General features: G+C 40.3%; 1 protein-coding gene, 1 long non-coding RNA gene and 1 other non-coding gene across 4 annotated transcripts in view; 2 read left to right on the top strand and 1 right to left on the bottom strand.

The window, feature by feature from the left end:
• Positions 1 to 3084: 3084 nt before the first annotated feature.
• LOC134676480 (PR domain zinc finger protein 5-like) overlaps positions 3085 to 24072 on the bottom strand; it is a 31988-nt gene continuing 11000 nt past the window's right edge. The window contains exons 5-7 of one of the 2 annotated variants that reach the window (XR_010099942.1): positions 8379 to 8800; positions 4777 to 7758; positions 3085 to 4307 (exon numbers count right to left, since the gene is read on the bottom strand). Coding sequence is in view for 1 of the 2 variants with exons in the window: in XM_063534865.1 (XP_063390935.1) it covers positions 6817 to 7758; positions 8379 to 8800 (1364 nt within the window). In the remaining variant the exon portion in view is untranslated. Of the gene's footprint in view, positions 7759 to 8378; positions 8801 to 24072 lie in introns of both variants that reach the window. The other variant, XM_063534865.1, reaches the window with a different exon arrangement.
• On the top strand, positions 12798 to 12869 carry Trnap-cgg (transfer RNA proline (anticodon CGG)). The gene has a single exon. It is a non-coding gene; the product is annotated as a tRNA-Pro (tRNA).
• LOC134676481 (uncharacterized) lies at positions 20513 to 23295 on the top strand. The gene is made up of 2 exons (XR_010099943.1): positions 20513 to 20916; positions 21535 to 23295. It is a non-coding gene; the product is annotated as an uncharacterized LOC134676481 (long non-coding RNA).

The raw sequence follows: 24072 nt of genomic DNA, 5'->3' as shown, positions 1-24072 counted from the left end.
AAGCTAATGGTCCTGGGTTCGAATCCCGGAGAGGGAATTTCTTTTTGTATTATTTATTTTTTGTTGGGGTCAGGTTTTTAAGAGCCCATCAACGTGCAACGTGCATCAGCGCCACTGCTGAATACATTAAACTAATTTTTATGTTACTGGATTCGTCAACCTACCCGTTCAAAACTAAAGCGGCCGTTTTTGTTTTGAGCTCATAGATCGACGAATCCAGCAACATAAAAACTAGCTTGATGTATTCAAAAGGTACTTAAAAACACAATACAGTCAGTAGCGGCCACTTTTTTAAATACCTGTTAAATTTAAAATTAACTTAAATAATCACGATTATTTATTTTAGCAGTGGTGCTAGTGTGCACGTTGTTGGGCTCTTAAATTAGCATATCACAAATAAATAAAGAAATACGTTATAAGATAATGATTAGGTACTATATTTAAAAATTCGTCAAATATAAAAGGTTACAAAAAGTTATGTATTATTAAGATATAAATATTTTCATTCCTATTAGGATTAGTGTATATGTATATGTTAGGAGCAATACATATGAATACATACATTGATATGGCAAATGGTTACAAGTTGTTATTACATCTATCCGGTTATCGGACATTTCTGCTCCACAGCTCCACGCAGCGTTCTTGGTCACCGGAAAACTAGTCTGTATATGCAGCAGATACGTGCCCTTTGAGCTTTTTCCAAGAAATCATATGACGGGACAGGATTATATTATTATCACACGCTCAAGCCATGATTCACTTTCTAAAACAAAATAGTCACAAATTAAACAATATAATCTAACTTCCTAATTACTAACGTCGCTAATTCCTAAGGTCTAAATTTACCAGCTTACTCGTAAACAATGAGAGGTTTTACATCTATGATGAATTTAGATTATAATTTCGGACGCGATATAGCGTCCGCGGGACTTACGGGGATAGTAAGATTAAATTATTATATTTGAATTTGGTAATTAGTACGCTCATTTTTATTTAAAGATTGATATATTTCTTACCTTGAAATTATCGCTGTTTCTGGTTTACTACAACGGTTTCCACACACACATTAGGGCTTTTCATAATCCGGATAAGAATTGTTGATGAAGTCGCCATTGCCGGATACATAATACAGCAAGGAGGGAAGAGCGACAACGGTTTAAATTTAACTAAGTCTGTGCGAAGACGCATTTAGATATGTTGCTCGTACATATGAATAGTTTTTATTTTTAAATTAATAGGTAAATAAATATATTTCAAGTGAATAAATCGTTTTATATGAAAAATTATATTTTTGGCGTTAAATGACTTAAATGACAGCATTGACATTACAGACTTTTGTCTTGACTATGTTCTTACCGGCCAGACTCAAATCAAGGCCTATCAAAGAGGCCTATTGACAAAGATTTTTTTTAAATTTTATCAAGGAGGGTAGAGGCACGTCTACCCTTCATAGATTTTATGAACATAGACAAAGACAAACTGAAATAGATAATAATTTACATATTTCAAAAAATAAATAATAATTTACATATGACTTTGACTACTTCATAAAATACAAATCAAAATAAATTTGATAAAATAATTGGATTTGTTCCTAGAAATCGTATAGACAAAGCCAGTTCTAGCAATGTTGCTGTAGTAAAATATTTTTATGGTAATTACTGGCAATACAGCTCTAGAAACGGAGCACACATGTACAATTATGAAGGGTCACGTCATTCCAAGGAAGTCAATAGGCCAAGGGCCCAACCTTTTCTGTTCTCTTTCACGACGCAGCAACTAGTATCATTTCTCTCTCCTCGCTCTTTTAAAATGCCGTTTGTCAAAAAAGGACAACCATACTGTTGACAAGGTGGACTTCAAATCAAGTGTTGCCTTTCTTGATGCGCCCGGGCTGTGTATGTGTGCGTAAAAGCGTATATGTGTGCTCTTTTAGGGATTTGAAAAGTCGATTTTAATCATGTTATATATCGATAAACGCTACACAGCGGAACGAAATAGCGATTAATTGAAGCTTCAATATCTTCGTTAAACATAAACATAATTGAAATGCTAATGGATAATGAATATATTATAATATAATAATATAATTCAATTATTGCGGAACACCTATTTTAGGAGGTATTTATGTATTTTAATTAAATATCTGAACTTTCCCTTGGTTCCCTGCAGGGGCGTGACTATAAAATTGTGATCTGATAACCACAATAAAGAATAAAAGCGTTTTTGGTCATTTTAGGTATCGTTAAGCCTTTGAAGTAAAATTAAAATTGCAAGAAATGTCGATAGTTTATCGATATGACTTTATCGACATGGCTACAGCAACGTGGGCCGCTTTGTTAATCGTACACTAAACAAAAGTGGCAACAGTGACAGCTCGCTGAGACACCGTCTATGTATATATTATGTCTATGCAATAGGCCTTGATTTACATACTTCTCTAAAGTAGCTAACACACTACCGCACCGCACCAAGGTCATTGTGGGACGCACCCATAAGTAAAAGGGAGAAAGCGATATCTCTTTCTCCCTCTTACTTATGGGTGTGTCCCACAATGACCTTGGTGCGGTGCGATAGTGTGTTAGCTACTTAATAAAAATACTTTCTACTCGAACTGTTCTTTATGCGTTTTGTTTTTGCATTGAAAGTTACCATCAACGAGGTTGCTTATAAATCACAATCGACTATCGATTGTAAAAGATTAGAATCGATATTAGGTCGCATATATTCAAAATATATGTAGAAATTATTGTTATAGGATGGATCAACGTGTATACTGTACAGTCGGTTTCAAATATATCGGAGCGGCCAATTCGTTCACAAATACATGAACAAAGTCTCTACAGTAAAACATATTTAATTAAAAACCGGGTCAATGGCGAATTTATTTTATTACCTTTATATTTTAAAGGTTTTCGAATGTGTTCAGAACGCGAAAGTTGTAAAAGTTATAAACATTAAAATGCAAGTTTAAATATTTTCGAGCACCTTCGCCGTTCCAATATAGGTATATGATGGGCTTATTATAAGTAGAAAAAATGCAACATCGCCGGAAAAATATTTTATTACGAAACTTTACAATGTACATTTTATCCAGCTTATCCCTAATTTGTATAAAATACTCCAGGGGCCACTAATTAGTTTCTTCAGGGGTCCGGTTCTTAAAATAAAATGACCATCGCGGTCCGTTTCTACTTGAATTTACAAATTAAGCAAAAATATAAAATAGGTCGGCGGTCCCGATCCGGACCGCGGTCCGCCATTTTGTGACCCCTGTAATACTCAGATCAGTATGTCTATAGGTACTTCCTATAATAAATATATATAATATAACTTAACGTTACTATAATACATTAAGTAAAAATTGTGATGGTATAAAAAATAAATGGAAATAGTAAGCGTAAAATTATAGTCTGTGCAAAAGAGAAGAATCGAAGAGTAAGACCAAGCTAAGTCGGCAGCGGTTTTGATAGGCCAGACTGTGCAAGTGTTATTTCAATTGAAAGTCATAATTTCATAAGCCCCCTCCAGACTATGCGCGTGAATCGCGGGCGAAGCCGCGAATGTGTGTGTGGATTCGATTTCGCTGTCTGCGAAAATCGACTCCACACTCGCGTTCGCGGCTTCGCGCCGTGATTCGCGCACGAGTGTGGAGGAGGCTATAGAAGTTTGACGTTATTGGTTACATTATGTTCTACCGCCTTCTACGACTATCTCTTTCCGCTAACAGAGTTTTATAAAATAATACTATCAAAAGCCTTTATATTCTTTAAAAACCTGGAAATCGTTACATTTATTTGCTTTTTATACGACATATTCCATTTTGTAATTTTAATTCAAAACTATGTAATGTATTTAGTAAAAATAAAATAATACTCGTATGTAATTATTAATTAAAATAAAGGTAAAGCAACACAGACAAGGACTAATAAGACGCAAATAGTGTAAAATATTTTAAGCATTCATATAACAGCTGAAGTCTCGGAGTAATTAACAATGGAGCCGCCATTAACAGGCGTTCCCCTCTGTCGAAAATAGGCGGCCAATGGTCAACCACATGTCAACCATATGTATGGACTGACGTTTGTCTGACATGACCTATACATTTGATGTGCCCCTCCCCCGCAAAAAACGGCAGACTATTTTGTACAGAAAATTTTAGACATGGCGTCTCCGTTGGTTATATCCTCTAAGGCTGAAGTAGACGGGCCAGTATATTTTCGCCCTGGCTAGGTTGTCAAGCGTTTTTATTACTTTACGCGTCTTATAATTTCTTTATCTATGGTTAAATATAGTAAAGCCCCCTCCAGACTATGTGCGTGAATCGCGGCGCGACGTCGCGGAGCGAACATATCGCGAAGTTGACGTATGACTCCACACTCGCACACTTCACGGCGATTTCGCAGTTTGGTTTGCGGCAAGATGGCGGAAAACATCAGCTGATCGAGTTTAACTGTTAGTTATCTATGGCATCATACGTGATTTAGCTGTTTTTCCATTTTGATTTCTTGTGAAACCGTAAAATATAGCTGCTTAATGTAATATAATCATAATATAATTAATATTTATCTGGCCACATAAGAGCCAAAATAGTGTGTAATGTGGAGTCTTGCAAGTTCGCGCTTCGCGTCTCCTTTGACGCGGGCCGAAATACCGACAAAAAACGGAGAACAAGGCGCGAAGACGTGAACAATCTGCGAAATCGACGCCACACTTGCGTTCGCGGCTTCGCCCGCGATTCACGCGCATAGTCTGGAGGAGGCTTAAGATGACGTATTTCCTGAAGATATATATTTTTTACATTTATTGCATGAAAACTAAGAGGCGGAATATTTGCAATATTATCATAATATAAACAAAAGTACTAAAAATACTTAAAACCAACACATAATCTAAAATTACATCAAATTTAATTTACAATAAGTAGCAACACAAAAGGCTCAAAACGAGTAAATAATACAGACTATTAATCTATATACAGTCCTTTCTATTTACTCGTCTCTGTTAGAAACGAAACCATAGAGCACAGGCAAAACATCCTCCAGACTGATCATAGCCGCGCTACCCCCTCTGCCACGCATGCGGTAATTTTACTCCATGTTCGAGTCGAAAGTGTTTTTGTGTGACGTCCGTGTCTTTGAACGGACCAATCACGGCACGGGACTTCGCTCACCTCGTCCCGCGCACCCCCGCATTTTTGGCATCATCGGTTGCATGAAATAATTGCTCTAAACTCGGTCTAGAGGATTCCTAGTCTATGCCATAGAGTCTATGGTAGGTATGGTATGGTATGGCATAGACAAATAATACTAAGACGTGTAAAGTACTTTCCATGAGTGAAATAAGTTCTGTGATGTATTTAGAGCAGTCTTTAAAAGCAAAAAATAAGGTAACATTTTTTATGCTTTCTATCATGTATAACTATTTAAGAAATAAATATTAAAATAATACAGTCGAATTTTACTAATCATAGAAAATGCATAATACATTACAATTATTATTGTTCATATTTATTACCACATTGCATGATTGGATATGCGGGCCATAAACAGATTTTATAACAAAGCATTTGTTTTTATTTTGCCATTTTTATATATTGTGACCTTTTATGCCACTTTTGTGTTATTTCTAGTCATGATAGCGAGCTGTTTTTCATCCTTATAGGAGAAAAACGGTGTCCTAAAATTTCCACAAATTTTTCATTCTTTCCTTTTTGTTACCGCCATACAAAGCATATCGGGAATTGGTAACACAATAGGAAAAAAACTCACGGGACATTTTTTTATACCATTAGGATTGAAAGAGCTTGTGATTCTGAGTATAGTTTGTTTTTTTTTGCATTAGAAAGAACTTCGCAGAAGTAAAAGCTTGTGGTTCCAAATCCGACACATATAGCGGTAATCATTTGAAGTAAATTATATGTATTGACCATGCTACATTAGATAATGCAATAATTATTAACAATTAACGAGCCTGATAGAAACTGCATGCTTGCTTCTGTGGAGTTCTTTCTAATGCTAAAAAAACGAACTATACAAATAACATAAAAGTGGCAAAAAAGGTCACAATATGTAAAAATGGCAAAAAAATAAAAGAAACGCTAAACAAAGGTTGTCACTCCTACAGACAATAGTTAACTTGAGTGCACAATGACATCTTGGCTTCAATTAGCAATTTTCGATTTTTTTCAATTTGGAACCTTCTTTTAATACGAAGTTCAAAACAAAATTTGGAATGGTTACAATATGATGCACAGAGAGCCTCACGGAGATAAGTAATGATTTTATTACTCAGGTTAATAGATAAAATATATGACACTTTAAACTCGCGTTTTGTACACATATTTAATTACACAAACGGGTCTACCGCGATACCGCGTACGTCGGAATTTAAGCCTTTTCCAGGCCGCTCCACAAGGTTTTCCAAAAAAATCCAAATATATTTATCAATTAATCCAGCTTTGATGATCCATTTGAAGACAAGTCACATTTCCCGAAAGTGCAATCTAGTTTGAACATTAAATCTGTTTGCGCGTATGTAGTCGATAAACCGTACTATGCCTGGAAAAGGTTTAAGGTAAAAACAATGAAATTATATCGCGGTAGACCGGTTTGTGTATTTAAATTTAGATAAGATCTCTTTATTTTGGCTATGTCCACAGGCGACTGAATCTCATTGTTTTACATATACATATAAACCCATGCTAGTTATTTTACTTATACTTCTTTGTTGCAAAAAGAACGTAGATATATTAAAGAATTAAACGTTTGTCCTAAGCGTTGACAACTAAAGCAGCCCATTTTAAGTGTCACCTTAAAAATAGCATTGCTCAATATCGCATTCGGGATGGTGACTCTTAATATGCGATTTCAAACTCGCGTTCTGTATAAAGGCCTGCCCACATATATGACATCTGTACCGACGATCGTTCGTATGCGTCCGTATATGATACTGCAGAGATTTAAGTCTAGGATAGCTTTTATCGCAGTACTCGCAACGGAAATTCCTTTCCCCAGTATGCGTTGCCATATGCTCCTTTAACCTTGAGGGTAGGTAGAATCTTTGATCACAATACTCACACTGATGTTTTAAAACTTTCTGGTGATTCCTGCGCTGATGCTCAGTTAAAGTTTTCTGTCTATTATAAATTTTATCGCATAAATTGCAAGGATACGTACGTTTCTGTCCATGCGCTTCGGTTAAATGTTTATTTTTCAAAGCGTAAGACATGAAACATTCATCGCAACGCGGACATCTTATAATAGCCTTTTTCTTATGAACAATATCCACATGCATATCCTTATAATGATTACTTTTGAACACCTTACCGCAGACCTCACAAGTATGTCTCTCGTCGTCTTTATGCCGCTTCAAATGGGCGTCTAACCTAGGTTTTTCTAAGAAACACATCCCGCACATATCACAAGTGTAATTACTGAAATGTTCCACCATATGCGTGTTTAAAGCGTTGAAATCCTCAAAAACATCACTGCACATGACACAGACTAGATCGTTCCACGTTAGTCTGTAGAGTAGCATCTTGTCGGGAGCCTCGAAGTATATCTTTTTCCCGTGTATTTGGTCTATATGTTGTTTGAATGTGTTGAGATCGTCGATCTTGGTGGTGCAGAGGCGGCAGTCGATGCGGGTGATGTCGATTTTGGGCATTTTCTTGTAGCCCATGAGGAGCTGGAATGGTTTGGTGTCGTGGGAGACGGTGTGCGCTCGGAGGTCCTCTGGTTTGGCGTAGTAGTCCTAGAAATTAATTGTGTTTATTTAGAAAAAGGCTACAAATGTTGAGGCTACATAGACATTCTATGGCGGTGAGTAGATTTTCTTCTAACATACAATTTGTTTGTCGTATGTATAACATACTTTACAGTAGTTATATTTCTCCTATTCTTAATCGTACACATACGAATAATGGTCAGTAGATTATCTCATAACAAACAATCTACTAATCCCCGAAATAATAACGTGCTAGTCAATCAGTGCTAACCCGTTACCTATACTTAGTTGCGAATTTTTTGCACACAATTAATAGTAAGAAAATATTATATATCCTCAAATAAATATAACAAATCACCACCATAACTCGACACTTGTTTCGCCTCACTACGAGGCATCATCAGATGCTGGAGATGTTAACGGTCTGACGTCCGGCTACGGAATTACGTTTATTTATTTGAAATTCTTATATTATTTAATCTACTATCTGTTAAATATATGCGTCATATATGTGTACAAGGTACCTTACAGTAGAAGCAGTAGTACTTATTTCTCCTATTCTTGAACGAACACACGTACGAATACTCTATGATAGTGAGTAGATTTTCTTCTGACATACAATGTACTGTCATAAGTGTACAACATACCTTACAGTAGAAGCAGTAGTAGTTATTCCTCCTATTCTTGAACGAACACACGTATGAATACTCTATTATAGTGAGTAGATTTTCTTCTGACATACAATCTACTGTCATATGTGTACAACATACCTTACAGTAGAAGCAGTAGTAGTTATTCCTCCTATTCTTGAACGGGCACACATACGAATACTCTATTATAGTGAGTAGATTTTCTTCTGACATACAATCTACTGTCATATGTGTACAACATACCTTACAGTAGAAGCAGTAGTAGTTATTCCTCCTATTCTTGAACGGGCACACATACGAATACTCTATTATAGTGAGTAGATTTTCTTCTGACATACAATCTAGGTCCCTGTCGTATGTATTTTTCTTTTCTACCGGCGGTTTCTTCATCACTTTAGGTGCTTTCTTCGCTGAGGTACCTGAAATAAATAAATAAAATTTTTGCTTACATTATGGGTGCTAGATGACGCTATATACAGGGTGTTTGGTAGCTTTAAAGGGTAATAGGTGAGGTATTCATGTTTGACCATTTTTAGAAATATTAGTCGCAGACGAAAATTTTAATTTTTTTATGATTAAAAACTTGTAGAAAAATACCCGGATTTAGATAACTATGTGTCAATAGTACCCAAATAAGTGTTAGTTTACAAAAAACTTACCAAACACTCTGTATAATACATAGAAAAATAATTAAACACATACCCCCTTATTCATAAACGTCTACCAAAGTTGATAAGCCGATAATAATCGTTTGTCCCTTTCTATTCAGGAATAAATCTGCATACTCATCAAAAAAGTAAATGTCCTTACGGGGATTCGAACCCTGGACCTCGAGCTTCGCAGGCTAGGCTAAAGTAGCCGTTATTAGCTAGTAAAAATCTAAGTGTAAATACAAAATTTCAGAGCATTATTTTAAAAAGTAATATACCTACCATGAAAAATGTATGTGTTTACACCAAAATGTATAACAGAGAATGTCTTGATATATTTAACCTTTTCACCGTCTACGTCGACAATAGACGCGCGCGGCTACATCCCAATATCAACCTTCGTGCATTCTCATAAGGTTCACAATGGCGCGCCGCGCACGATAGGCACGCCGTTCAAACATTGACGTATAATATCTAAGGACGGGCTAATGGGGCACTAAAAATGGTACTAGCTCAGCGGTGTTACTCACGAATTCCGGCCAATCGTGCAGTCTAACGCAACTAGTTGCGACCGATAGCGCGCGTAATGCGAACTCATCAACCAATCGCGTGCGTGATGCGAACTCGTCAACCAATCGTGCGCGTGATGCGAACTCCTCAACCAATGGCGCGCGCGATGCGAACTCCTCAACCAATCGCGCGCGTGATGCGGTTTCCTCAACCAATCGCGCGCGTGATGCGAACTCCTCAACCAATCGCGCGCGTGATGCGAACTCATCAACCAATAGCGTAGCAGTTTCACACCGCTGTACTGGCCCCTGTCATGCCTCATTATAGTCCCTAGATATCTATGTCAATGCATTCAATGGGTTAATGCAAATAATCACATTTCTTGTAGTCTCCATTGGATATATCGGACTAAAAAAAGTCTGTAAAAATATCTGTACATTCGCGCCTTGACAATAGAGGCGTTCAGATGTTTATGAGCACTTTGCCCGTTATATATCTGAACAAATTCATGCATTCCTTCTTGTGTATTGTATTAAGAATAAACTTCAAAACATATGTTATTTTACATTAAAATATGACAATCGAGAGATAAATAAATAAACATGTTATACAATATTTCGTGTTTATTACATGTGCAATAATTAGGTAAAGAAATTATGTCAATTGTCATGCATACATAAAGTGGGCCCTGTAACACTAACCCCCGCCATAGTCGATCAACAGTCTAATTCACCGTCATACATTCTAATATAATTTATACGCGGTGTAACATGACGAAACCGAATAATTTCAACAGCGTATTCCTGATCATATTTAGAGACAAAAATGTCCTATAAACTTTTTTTAAATTCGCCTAGTTTCAGAGTTAATACCAATTAAAAAAAACATATTTTTATTGTTACATAGTGTAAAAGCCCTTTTTAGTAGTAGTAGTAAAACACTTTATTGTACAAAAAACAAAACAAAACAGGAAAAATAACATTCGTCATTAGTACAAAGGCGATAGCAAGGCGAAAAAGCGAAAGGGGAAAGGCGAGGCGAAGGCGAAAGGGAGAGGCGAGGCGAAAGGCGAAGGGGAGGCCTTTTTGATGGTGATGTTGGTGCTATGGGACGTAGTCTAAATATCCTTATTGATAGATGTCCAAAAGTGACAAGTAACACTTTGCAAAAATTAGGTTTTTCGAAAAAAAATTAAAAAACAATTTTAAGTGACAAGTTTACCAATAACATTTATTTTTTATGTACAAATATATTCAAAAACTGGAAAATACAAAACAAAAGAAATTTTTTTTTTTTGCGAATTTGACCTAATCTCATTACCTTTTTTCCTACTTCTGACCTCAGAAATGCGTGGTTAAAATTATTCGGTTTCCTCATGTTACACCGTGTAGATGTAATGCATAATTATTTTCACCACACCAGCTCGGAAAGGCTTACTTTGCACTTCAAAAACTGATAGCAAAGTTGCATTTTATTCACATGTGAGGCAAAGTAATCAAATGCAAATTTTGAGTTGATTTCTTATGTTTGCTGGTAGGATTGACTTCTAAATGATGATTTTGGATGATAAATATTTAATAACATTCATTTGGATTTGATTAGGTTTGATTTTGTTTGATATTTTACATTTAATATTTGCTTCGGGTTGGTGTGGTGAAAAATTTTGTGTTTCACTCGGGGGCAAATTTTGTTTAACCCTCGTGCTTTGAAACCCTCGCAACGCTCAAGATTCCATTTTTCGAATCAATTTTGGAATCTTTCGCTTGCTCGGGTATCCATATTAGCACGAGCGGTTAAACAATAACTTTCTCCCCTTGTAAAACAAATAACTATTTCCATCGTATTACTACAGCTCGTAGTAAATAACATAATAACAGAACAACTATAGTTAGATCAATCTAAAGGCCAGTCCAGACGGAAAAATTTTTCGCCAATTTAATCAGATTGGCGAGAAATTGTCCCTGTCTGGAATATGCTCAACTCGTATTGCAAGTTAAATAAAAGCTTGTAAAATACTCAAAAATCAAAATTTCTCTTTATTTACTAGGTGTTTGTGACCCCTTTGTTTTGTATGTTTCTCATTCAGTTAATAAATTCCATATTCTATCTAATCTATTTAGCCCTTTTGTTCTGAGTTAGAGTATGTTTCTAAGCTCAGTGTGCCGCTTGGCAAAGGCCTCCTCTAGCCCATTCCATATTAATACAATTAAAACGGGTCACTTAATTTAGATCGTAAAATAAATTAATGCGAACGAATGATCAGAACCCCTATAGTAAATTTTTTTTAGCATTAGAAAGAACTTGCAAGAAGGTAAGCGATCTTGACGTCTTTTAATTGAAAAACGGTTTTTAAAAATCAATAACTATTATGTGTTCCGTACTCCACATCGGATATCTTCATTGAGAGAGTAACGCGATCGTTGACCAATGATGCCGCTAGCGTCTATGTAGTCGCTCCGCCCCACGCCGTGACGTAGTTCCGCTTCCACTTCCTGCGAACCGTTGCTCGCTTCCCGCCACTCGCCACCGCCATGACATTGTTTCGTCGACCGTCTTGACCGATGGTCCGCAAATATTTTTTGCGTATATTTTTGCAGCATGGTGCTTTAACATTCCATGCTGCTAAAATCGTTACCGTTAACTCGCATTTTCGAGATCGAAGTAGGAAGTGCGTCAGTGGTTTTTGTTAACAAGTGGTAACAAGTCGCTCCGCATCGGAGAGGGAACGCGCGGTCATCGTGCCTGCGGCGGCGGCGGCGGCGCCCGGGCGGCGCGGCGGCGGACGGCCTGCGCGCGCTGCTTTCGGGCGCCGCGCTTCGCCGATAAGGAGGTTTGGATTGTTTCGAACCATCCGGTGAGCCAGTTTAAGATATTCTAATTTTATTGGCGTTCAGAAGTTACTTCGTCACTCGCGGAGGGTTCTCAGGCAGGAGCCTGGGAGTACCTCGTGTTGTTAGTTGCGGCGCGACCGGGGCGCCCCGGCCCGCGGCGCGGGGGCGCGGGCCCGGCGCCCGCCCCACGTCTTTCTTCTGCTGTCGTCCAAGGTGACTCCGAGACACCGCGACGCTGCGGGCCACGGTGGACGCCTCCAGTCCGCAGGACTCGGAGAGACGTCACACGCCCGCTCCTGTTGCTGCAGTCGCGGTGCGGACGCCTCCAGTCCGCGGGACTCCGAGAGACGTCACACGCCCGCTCCTGTTGCTGTAGTCGCGGTGCGGACGCCTCCAGTCCGCGGGACTCCGAGAGACGTCACTCAGGCTCGTTGGTCTAGGGGTATGATTCTCGCTTCGGGTGCGAGAGGTCCCGGGTTCAGATCCCGGACGAGCCCCCACGCTCCTGTTGCTGCAGTCGCGGTGCGGACGCCTCCAGTCCGCGGGACTCCGAGAGACGTCACACGCCCGCTCCTGTTGCTACGCCCGCTCCTATTGCTGCAGTTGCGGTGCGGACGCTTCCAGTCCAGCGGGACTCCGAGAGATCCGCGTGGCTCTGCGAGACGTCACACGCCCGCTCCTGCAGCTGCGGGCGCATCGCGGGTGGATCGCGCCAAGGTGAAGGCGGACCGCTTCTGCGTCCCGACTGCTCGAGCGGAAGGAAGGTAAGTTACGTGTAAGCAGTGGAAATGCTACGAGTACAGCGACGATCGCCGCGTTGGTTGCCGGCCGTCATGACGGCGCTGGTGACCTACGCGCCGGTGTGGCCACCACGATGGCACCGCCGAGGGCAACAGCGTCGCCGTGATGATGCGTGCAACTACGAGCCTAGCCATCGGCGCCTCCCGTGCCGGTAACGTCCGTCACGCGCACCGGCGCCTGTCGAGCTGGCCGCCACGACGGCGCCTCTCGCACCTGAGCCTGGCGACGGTGGCCGCCATGATGGCGCCGCCCGCTCGATGACACCGCCTGCCCCCCGAGCTGGCCGCCACGATGGCGCCTCTCGCATTACGCATCGACGCGGTGGCGGCGGCTGCCACAATGGCGCTGCCCGCCACGATGATGCCGCCCGCCACGATGGCACCACCACCTGCGCACTGGCGCCTCTCGAGCTGGCCGCCACGATGGCGCCTCTCGCCTCACAGCAGTGCCTCCCAGACCAGCCAGCCAGACGGCGACCGCCTCATGCACCGGTGCCTCCCGAGCTGGCCGCCACGATGGCGCCTCTCGCCGCACGCACCGGCGCCTCCCGAGCCGGGCCGCCACGATGGAGCCGCCCGCCTCACGCGACAACGCCTCTAGAGCGGGCCGCCACTATGGGTCCTCGCCTCACGCACCAGCGCTTCCCGAACCAGTGGCGGCCGCCATGAACCGCCCGGCCTCAGGCACCGGTGCCCCCCCCCCCCCCCCCCCCCCGAGCCGGCCGCCACGATGGCGCCCCTAGCTTCACGCACCGGCGCCTCCCGAGCGGCGGCGGTTGCCACAATCACGCCGATGCTGCCCACCGATGCTGCAACTACGACGATGTCGTCCCTTGCTCGCTGGGCGCCACAGTATCAGTTTTGTCCTGTCCACATGGTTCCATTGAGGTACGCAGGCGCCTATAGCTATGGTGCAGGTATAGGTATGGTATGGTACAGCACGAACAGACCGCTAAGCTCTTGGTTTCGGTTAAAGAATCCTCCGGCGACGGCAGACAAGGTCGTAAAGAGCCCCGTCCTAGCGCGGCTCGACTGCCCGGAGTTGAAAGCGGTAAGATATGTCAATACTCAGAGGAAAATACGTCGTGTTCCCGGGCTTCATAAAGGTGCTGATCGACTTCGCTGTGTCGCTTCGAAGCTCCTACGACTTCTCGAGGCCATGGAGTGGTCCAACCGGAGAACAGCTAGCGACAAGGCCCTGTGCGACCGCTCGAAACCGAGGTGAAAGGCATCGAAAAGGTCTGCAGACTTCACATAATTATCTCTGCTTGCTCGCGCTCTCCAGCTTAAGTTCCGTCTTACAAAGACGAACTCGTGCGAAAAGCCATAATAAACAAAATGGGACAAATAAATCCGCTGCGCCTGAACAAGCTTGAGTTTCCGGTGCTAAGAGAAAGGGGCCAGGAGGACTCCAGCAGTTTCCATCTGTCTGTATTCGACTTTATCGAAACAGTTTTGTTACGCAAAGCGCCAAAATCGATTTTAGACTTGATTTCATCAGTTCGATTTCCTTAAAAGCATGCTACTAACTCGATGCCCTATACTAACTCGATATAGGGTGTCTCTTCGGATAAAGCGAATTAGACCATCACGCTCCTAGACATCACGTGGGACACGCGGCACAACACACCGATTGAAAGTTTTCTTTTTCGCGACATACAGGCCTGCCTTGCTGCAGAGTTTCTCGCAGAAATGAGACTCAATGCCTTCTGTTCAGTCTCAAATTCGCAAACTTTAGTTCATGGAGGAAGGTGAAGCCTTCGCAGTCCCCAGCAACACGGAGCTGCCGAAAGCCTCGCACCACTTTCTTCCTCATCTTATGCAAGCAGTCCGTTACAATCTCCAATATTGGTAGACAATGTACGAGGTAAGGCCCTTTCAGCGAAGAGTCACCGTTAACGGGCCGCATCTGCAGCGCTGACGACAGAAGTGTAAACATACAACCGCACCGGTACAGTATACATAAAACGACGGCGACACTACATCCCTTCCGTTACTACGGCTGTCGCAAAAACTGCTGATGCCAGCAGATCGTCTACAGGTCGCGCTGGTTGCTTGCTACTTGCCAGGTCGGTACAACCCCCGAGGGCAACGGTTTATCAAGAAGTCACTGCGCGCCCGAGTGGCAGCTGCGCCCAGCAGCCGCCGAGACTGTCTTCACCTGACAGGCGCCTTGTTGGCCGGCCTCCGCTTTCGAGAGCCCTCGCACTGTGCCACGGTATTTCTTAACAGACTCATTGAACTGCTACCACGACCTTTGACAGCTGCCTGTGAGACTTGGCATGGATGTCTCCACCTCCCAGCCTAGTCTGTGTACTGCGACGGCGTGATAAGGAGTCTTAAAGCAGCTGTGGTAAGCTTGCAATTTACTGGCGGTCCTAGTGAACACAACGTCAGACCGCCCTCCCTTACGAGTCAACGACCTTAAGAATGAGGCGTAGCTCCTGTCAGATAGGACGCTCCAACACCGAGCTGGCGGGATCAGGAGTGACGTCCGCTACTGGCGTGACTGGCGCATGCATATAACATGCCAAGGTCTAACGCTACGTAGCGAACGAAACGCAACTGTCACTGTCTCACTAATATGGAAGAACCGGATATTCCCGATTCCGGTACTGTGTTTGTATAGAAAACAGTAACGGGAGCCCCTAGATCGTCCCCTTGTCTAGGCTGCATGTACGGCCACAATGTAGAAACGGTCTTTATGGTGCATCAAAAATAAGATCAACTGCCAGGTACCTCTATCCAGTGAAGTAGCGAGCTATCTCAGACGTCTATTTCTATTATCCATGTTAGCTTTCAGAACGATACTCGTTCATAAGCCTCTCACAAGTGCTGTGTATGAACCACTATCGGACACTATGCCTTCTTCCAACGCCATTAATAGCGAGACCAGCGCCTCCCAAAGCACCAGCTTGGGACGCGAGACATCTACTTGCCCTAATTTAAATAGCCCTACAACGTTAGGTACGTTAGAAGAAGTACGATAGAATAGCTGCCGCACTTTTGCTGTTAGCATCAGGCAGCAGGGTCAATGACCTTACTCTACTACACTGTAGCCCGGGCAATTACATAGATAACTTTAACGCTATTATTTTGTGTCCGAAATTCGGCTCTAAACCAGATAACGTGTCTTACCGACTGGACTCTTAGAAGCTCCGGAATAAAGTATAGACCCAGTATAAGTAGGTAGTCTGGGTACGTCACCTTGCGAGAATTACACAAAATGTTAGGGGACACTTCGCTTATTTCTTTCAGCCACAGTCTCATCCAAGCCGGCCTCGCCTACGATTGCTTTTGATCCACGATGTACTTAATAACTAAATTGGCTGGAAAGCTATTCACTTAGCGATATTTTCGCTTATGTTAATTGGGAACATGACTCGCCGAGATTCTGCGGATCGGATGCGATTTCGAATGAGAATTCTCTTAAACCAGTTTCGAACCTGAGATTACAATTTCAATTCTCAATTTCCTGTAATTCACATTATAACGAGTCACTGTGATTTCATGGGTTGCAATATGGTGTATACATATTTATTCGTTCTCTGAGTTCTATGACAGTAGGTGTAGCCCTATCGCTTGCGCGCCCGCTAACTCGCCACCAGGAGATAATAAACAGGTCTCAATGAAGATATCCGATGTGGAGTACGGAACACATAATATAAAAATTTTACCTTCCAATAAAATTATTATTATGTTTCCTATCCACATCGGATATCTGAGTAATGCCTTCCTGGCAGGCTACTAGGCTACTTTTATGCCGACGGTACTTCTCCTCAACAATGACATGGCGGTGGCGAGTGGCGGGAAGCGAGCAACGGTTCGCAGGAAGTGGAAGCGGAACTACGTCACGGCGTGGGGCGGAGCGACTACATAGACGCTAGCGGCATCATTGGTCAACGATCGCGTTACTCTCTCAATGAAGATATCCGATGTGGATAGGAAACATAATAATAATTTTATTGGAAGGTAAAATTTTTATATTACTTATGAAAGCAGAAGAATATAAATTATCGTATCAGATTCATAATTGTTACATATTTGTAAAATAACATACTTTTAAAATGTGTTTTTCAATTAAAAGACACATCAAGATTGTTTACCTTATTTCTAATGCTAAAAAAACGAACTTTAGTGTATGTTTCATACGATTGCGTGACGGATCATTTTGTATTGGTATGGAATCTTGAACAGCGCGCCAAACGGGACGTTTTGGAAACTCGAAATCCCATATAAAATGACACTTAACGCAAACGCGTACGTCTCAGGAGTACAATTCTTAATAGCAATTTTTAACTTCATTTAAAACTGATTTATAACAATAATTATAATACATCATCAAATGATTTATTAGCACCAACAGAATGTATAAGAACATTCATAGACTCAAAATCATCATCATCATCATGCCTTCTCTCATGTGATTCTGCTGTAACTGAATCATTATTTGTTTCATTAAATGATTCTACTCTAACTGAATCATTTTTTGGTTTATTTAATGATTCCACTGTAGCTGAATCATTTGGCTCATTCACTGGTTCTATTGTAATATCAAAAGAGATGTCAGTCATTTCTACTGAGTGTGATGTCTTAGTAATATTTATATTATCAACAGAATTCGACTTATCAGGAGTTATTTGACTCTTGAAATGATCTTTTATTGATTCATTTGGACCAATAAATGATGTGACTGTCTCTGTCGGTTCACTTGGATCTGACTCTTCTATTTTATCTGTATTAACAACTCTTGTTTTCTCTGTCATTTGACTGAAATCATCTGTTATTGATTCATTTGGATCATTAAATGATGCCTCTGTCAAACTTGGATCTAACTCTGTGATTGGCTCATCTGTAAGATCAATTGGTTCCAAATTGCTGAAATAATCCAAAAATCTGTCTCGAACAGCCACAGCTACATTAGAAGCCCTATGATTTGTCGCTTTAAACAGTTTCAAAGCGTTAAGTTTCTTCGCTCCGCCTTTAACAATTCTCTTCGGTGTTCCATAAGGAAGCGTTTTACCATGCTTCGCTAAAACATAGTTGTGTAAGCAGCATATCGCTTTGAGCATAGCGACGGCTGCGTCTATCTGAGTCTCCATAGGACCGAGCAGAATCGTCCAGGATTTCATGAGCATTTCAAAGGTTTTATCCACAGTACAAGCTTTCTCGAGATACTGGTTGAATATTTTTCTCTGCGGAGTGAAACCTTGAGTCTTCGGGAAGACTCTTAACAAATTATGTCGAATAGTGAATGCTCCATCGCTTAAAAGGACATACGGGCACGGCTCAGTCTGTCCAGGCAGCGGGGTCCATGGTAAAAAGTCTTTTTTCTCCATATATTTACCAAAAAACTTGGAGTTTTCTAATATATTAATGTGTCCGTCTTTCGCATAGTTTCCTATGTCTAAAGCGAGGATTTTGTTATACGGATCGGTGACAGCTAGAAGGGCGATAGTTACAAATCTTCTATGACAATTTTTGTCTGAAACTCTAGGGTATTCTTCAGTCTGAGGCGTTGTTTTGTATCTTTTGTCTTCTGATAACTGTTTGGCGATGATATGCCTTCCTCCTATGCTGCCTACACAGTTAGGAAATTTGCAGATTTCTTTGAAGTCTGCCTCCGCTTGCCGCCATGTATGCTCTCTTGGCGCGGGCATGTAGACGGGCTGTAGCGTGCCCCAGAGGGCGCGCGAGACGTCCTTGACGATGGCGGACACAGTGGTCCGGCCCACCCTGTATTTGTCCGAGAGATCTTTGAACGATAGCCCGGCGCGGAGGTGTCTGAAAACGAGAGATAAATAAATTTAAAAAATTTACCTATGTCAATAATTTCCTCAAAGAAAAGCGGATAAATGGGGCGGAGGCAAAGAAAAGAGGAACGTTCTGGGAAGAATAAATTGCGATTATATCCCGAGACTTGAGGGTATGCAGATGCAAACACACATACAGTCAATAAGAAAAAGAAAATTAAGGGAAACTTTAAACTTTAGAACAAATATATTATTTTAAACTTTCGCGTTTTGAATACATATTAACTCACATTATAGACGGGTTTTGACATTTTGCTGGGACAATCAGTCAGCCGCGACCACGACCAGTGAAACCTGTGTCGAAACGTCGGTAAATAAAGGTAATTGAATATAATTCGCGTTAGACCCGTCTATAATGTGAGTTAATATAAAACAAATATATTGGTTTATTCTTTATAATTCTTCGGCATTTCTTGACATTATTTTAAAATTAACTGTAACCTTTACTTAAATCATAGAGTTATATAAATAAAGAAAGAGTAGTAACTCCATACATCAGTACGGCTACCATCAGTTTGGCATTGACATAAACGCTACCGTGAACGTAATTTACTTTCTACGCATCTCGCTCGTACTGACATATTAGTGCGAAAGAGATATATAGAAAGTAAATTACGTTAACGATAGCGTTTATGTCAATGCCAAACAGGCCCCAATTTCACATCGGTGACAGGTGCGACAAATTGTAAAATCACTGTTGCTGACGTCACAGGCATCCATGGGCTACGATTACCACTTACCATCGGGCGGGCCGTATTCCTGTTTGCCACCATCATTGTATTATTTAAAAAAACTTTATTATATCGAAAAAAAAAACAGATATTTCTCCTGCGAAGTTTCTGACAATTGTCAAAGATTTAGAAGAATTGTAGGTAATTCTTGACAGGTAATGAGTTATATGTCGGAATTTCGTGACAATTGTAGTGTTTCTTGTGACAATTGTCACAAACTTAGCGAGAGAAATATCTGTTTTTTTCCGATATCATAAAGTTTTTTTAAATAATACAATGATGGTGGCAAACAGGAATACGGCCCGCCCGATGGTAAGCGGTAACCGTAGCCCATGGATGCCTGTGACGTCAGCAACAGTGATTTTACAATTCGTCGCACCTGTCACGTTGGTGAAACAGGGGCCAGATGGTAGCCGTACAGTTTTCTTACCAAAACGCGCGTTATTTCCTAGTCGACATCTAGCGTCATGTAGCGGAATTTTAACAACAACAAAATCCGAATGACGTACTACTAGTACTCTCGTGTCATTTCCGTGGACGTAAAAATTCGAAAATATTTCGCTTTACCCATTGTCCTATAATTATTATTACGCTGCACAAACTTCTTCATGATAATTATTTACTTGTAGTAGGCGTAATATCATTCAGCCTCTGGCCATGTTAAGTATTCAGAGTACCTAAAATTTTAAAATTTCTCAACGAGAATTCAAAATTTTGTATCAGATTTCTGAACGCATAGTCGCGCCCCCGCGCGCGCGCCGCTTCTGTCGCCCTCATTGACGTTTTTCATGCAGCCGCGGCCATTACGTCCTATTAAAATAAAAAAGTATTTATATCAAATAAAGGACGAAATATGTAAAGAAGAAAATAAAATAGTATATCTTATTTACCAATATTGCGGAATAGAAGAAAAAATAAGAAGATTGGAGAAGATTCAAGAGCATACGCGTTCAAATCCAAATACGGCGTCCTTTCGTTGGAAAAGGCCCAGACGCGTTACATACCGATCGATGGATCATGGTCTTCAACCTATTCTAGGTCTGCAATTCTGCATCATCTAGATCCCTATCTCCGCCAGCGGCGTAGAGAAGTAGATATCGCTCGGTATCCAGATGTAAGCCTCGCTCTCCAATAGTGCCAGCATTCGGTTAATTATTTAATACACATAATATTCCGAAAAGGAACATTAATTATAATCAGGTAAAAAATATGATTTGTTTAAGTTATTTTTATCTGGTGTTAGTGCTGTGCGTTGGAGTGTTATAACTAGCCAACTGGTTGCTGACTGTACTTGGTTATGATGTGCATATGCATTCTGTAGCGCTATTCTCTGTTTCTAACTGCATAAAATGGCTGTGCTAATCATTTTGGAGTGTTAATCTAGACATCTCTGTTTGATATTCGCATTTGGCAACTTTGGCGTACTACACTAGGTGCGTTCACTGCCAATAGCCAGGGGATATTGTCACATATTCCTTGCCAACAACACTGAGACATTGCTCATTTCCTACCTGATAATAGGGTGCATTATAAGCCACCTACAAGTCTTGCTAGATAAACTTACCTACTGGGTTTTGTGGCGTGTTAGACTAGACACCGCTCTTAACCTAATGAGTTAATCATGTGGTATGCCAGATTAGGCCGTCTCTTGATATATACTCATCTTCAAGTAGGTGAAATTAAGAAGGTACTTACTTATTCTAATGTCAGCAAGCGAAGAATTAAGCGAGCAAACCTTGACATTGTCGGAGGGACGCACCAGAATTTTGGATATTATGGGAAAAATCCTTATAGGATAGTGTTGTTGTTTGATTACAGATAAATAATTAAGAACATTATAAAAGAAGTATGACCCGGACAAGATTACAAAAAACTACTCTGCGCTGTAAGAAATTATTGGTCCTCCAAAGATGAACCCACAGACTTAACCTGCAGCTGGCGAGATTCTTGCCAGTGGGGAACGAGGCTAAGTATTGAAATGGTACAAAATAAAGTTTCCTGTTCTCTGACTGTGATGATTTAGCTCTCAAAAATTGTGTACTGTACCAGCTATAAGAAGGTATTGTCACTTCTAAGTGATTCTGTCCATTTTTTGAAATTAAATACTGAATCATAATAAATGGCATAAGAGGTTTATTAAATCTTTTAAACATGCTGTTGACAAGTGATGTTTTAAGAAAATCTAGCAGAAGAAGTTTAAACTCCGGCAGCCCAGCCCGTAAGCCTGGCACTTTAAACTTCAAAGGCTCAAATACCAATCATATTTTCTAACGTATGATTTGCTGTTGTATTTGTTTCATACAATAAAGTATTTATTAAACATAACAATATACAAAAACCCCTGGTCAAAAGCAAGGAAGAGGAAGCAGAGCAAGACTTTCCTCTCTGCAGTCACAATGTGGTCGCCACAGTGGTCGCACACAGCGACATCACAACAGCCTGTGTTCATTTAGAACAAATTCTTAAAAGCTGTGGTTTACTTAATTGTATGTACCTAACCTACCTTTTTTCACATATAAGGATTTTGTCTGGTCTATCTCATACAAAGTTCCTTTTTTATCTGTGCCAACACCTACAAGTATTCCGAAATATGATCACTTCTGTGAAATTGATAGTCGAATACTAGAAAAATATGTGACTGAGGTATATACTGTGTGTACAAATATATGCCTATGATGACCTTATAAAATCATGTTCACTTTATAGGTACCTATAGGCAAGATCCATATATTAATATATAAGCACATTTAGGTAGTGCAACTGAGCGGTTTTAAGTTAACAAGATATTAGAATTGCCAGAAACTAAGAACACAAAATTGTTAAATGAGCACTAGCTCCAAGATGTTTTACTTGATTTCTTGAATGTAGAAAACATATCTGTTTCATGTGGAAAGATGAGATTTCAGTTTTTAGTCTTAACATACCTAGACTATTAAACTAGATATCTCTCTAGCTAGATATATGTGCCAGACCTTTTATGAAGTGTTTAAGATCACATACACACACAGACTGTTTAGATGATAGATATATCTATTGTTGATACTCCTTATAACAAATGTTATACTATGTAGGTACTTATACAGGACACACTTAATTTTAGTCTTGGTACCATTACCTATGTGGAGTTATAATCAAATGGAACTAGCTTCTTAGTACCTCAGAAAGCTGGCTACTATATAGATTTATTTCTTTACCTACTAGGGAAAAAATTCAAAGTTAATCAAAAGATAAAGCCCTTTATAAATTGGTACATTGCTAATATAAATTGGTTGTTTGTATAGTTATAGGATAAGTTTGGCTATCTGTATGTTTACACAAACGCTTTAAGGGTTAAAGAGCTGAAAAGACAAAAATACATACTTAAGTATACTAAATTCAATATATTTTAAGGAAACCTAGTGTGACATTTTTTTTGGTGGCTCATTAAAATAAAGATTTATAAATATACTTTCTGCAGATATTTACTTACTTACAGTAATAGTTTATTGACACGCTGGGGCGGCAGATTAGAATGAGTTAGCTGTTGGATTATGGAAGGAGTCAAAAAGAATATATATTACATTAAATTTGTTCAGCTTATGGTGGTCTTTTATGTTTAAAGACTTTCTTTCCGGTTTAACAGATTGTGAGATGCTTCTGAGAGCACAGCTTGACAACACAGCTATCGCAATTATTTATAAACCGAATAGGTGAAATTAAATCCTGTATTTTTATGGCTAGGAACATTTTGCAGTGGTGCGAAAAAAGACATTACAATATTCTACTTAAATGATATATTTGTGCTATAAAGCTATTAAGTGATAACTGGGGATTTTAGAGTTAATACAAAGTTTTAATACAAATTTGAAATGTCTTGCAACATTTTGCAACTTCATATACCTATCGAGTTATTGGTAGCCGTGCAGATGAAATATGTGAACGCTATACATATATCCTGGTGAAGTAACCCAGATGTTTTTTCTACATAAGTAGATGCTTTCACGTTTTCATGCATATAAAAATTATTTTATCTATGCTTTTCTTTAATTTGAAATGAAATCTAAGGTATTAAAGTTATAGGAAAACCAGAAGGCACGGTCACTGAAACTACTCAGTTTAACAAAATATTTATAAGTATATGTTACATATAATTGTAAAGAGTAAGAGCCCCAGCTCTCAATTAAATAAACTTATTCTATTAACCGATTTCAAGTTTCAACATGGTTATCCCAGTGTTATCCGGGGAGTGTCATCAGCCATCTCTGAACGAGCAGGGAAGAGGAGGAGGAGACAGGAGGAACTTCTGATTGGTGAGGCCAACAGTATGGTGTAATCCCTTGCGCCCAACACCGTCAAGCAACATGATGCCTAAACACT

This window comes from Cydia fagiglandana, chromosome 24, assembly GCF_963556715.1.
Source record: "Cydia fagiglandana chromosome 24, ilCydFagi1.1, whole genome shotgun sequence".
NCBI lineage: Eukaryota > Metazoa > Arthropoda > Insecta > Lepidoptera > Tortricidae > Cydia > Cydia fagiglandana.
This window is presented reverse-complemented; position numbering and strand designations above follow the sequence as displayed.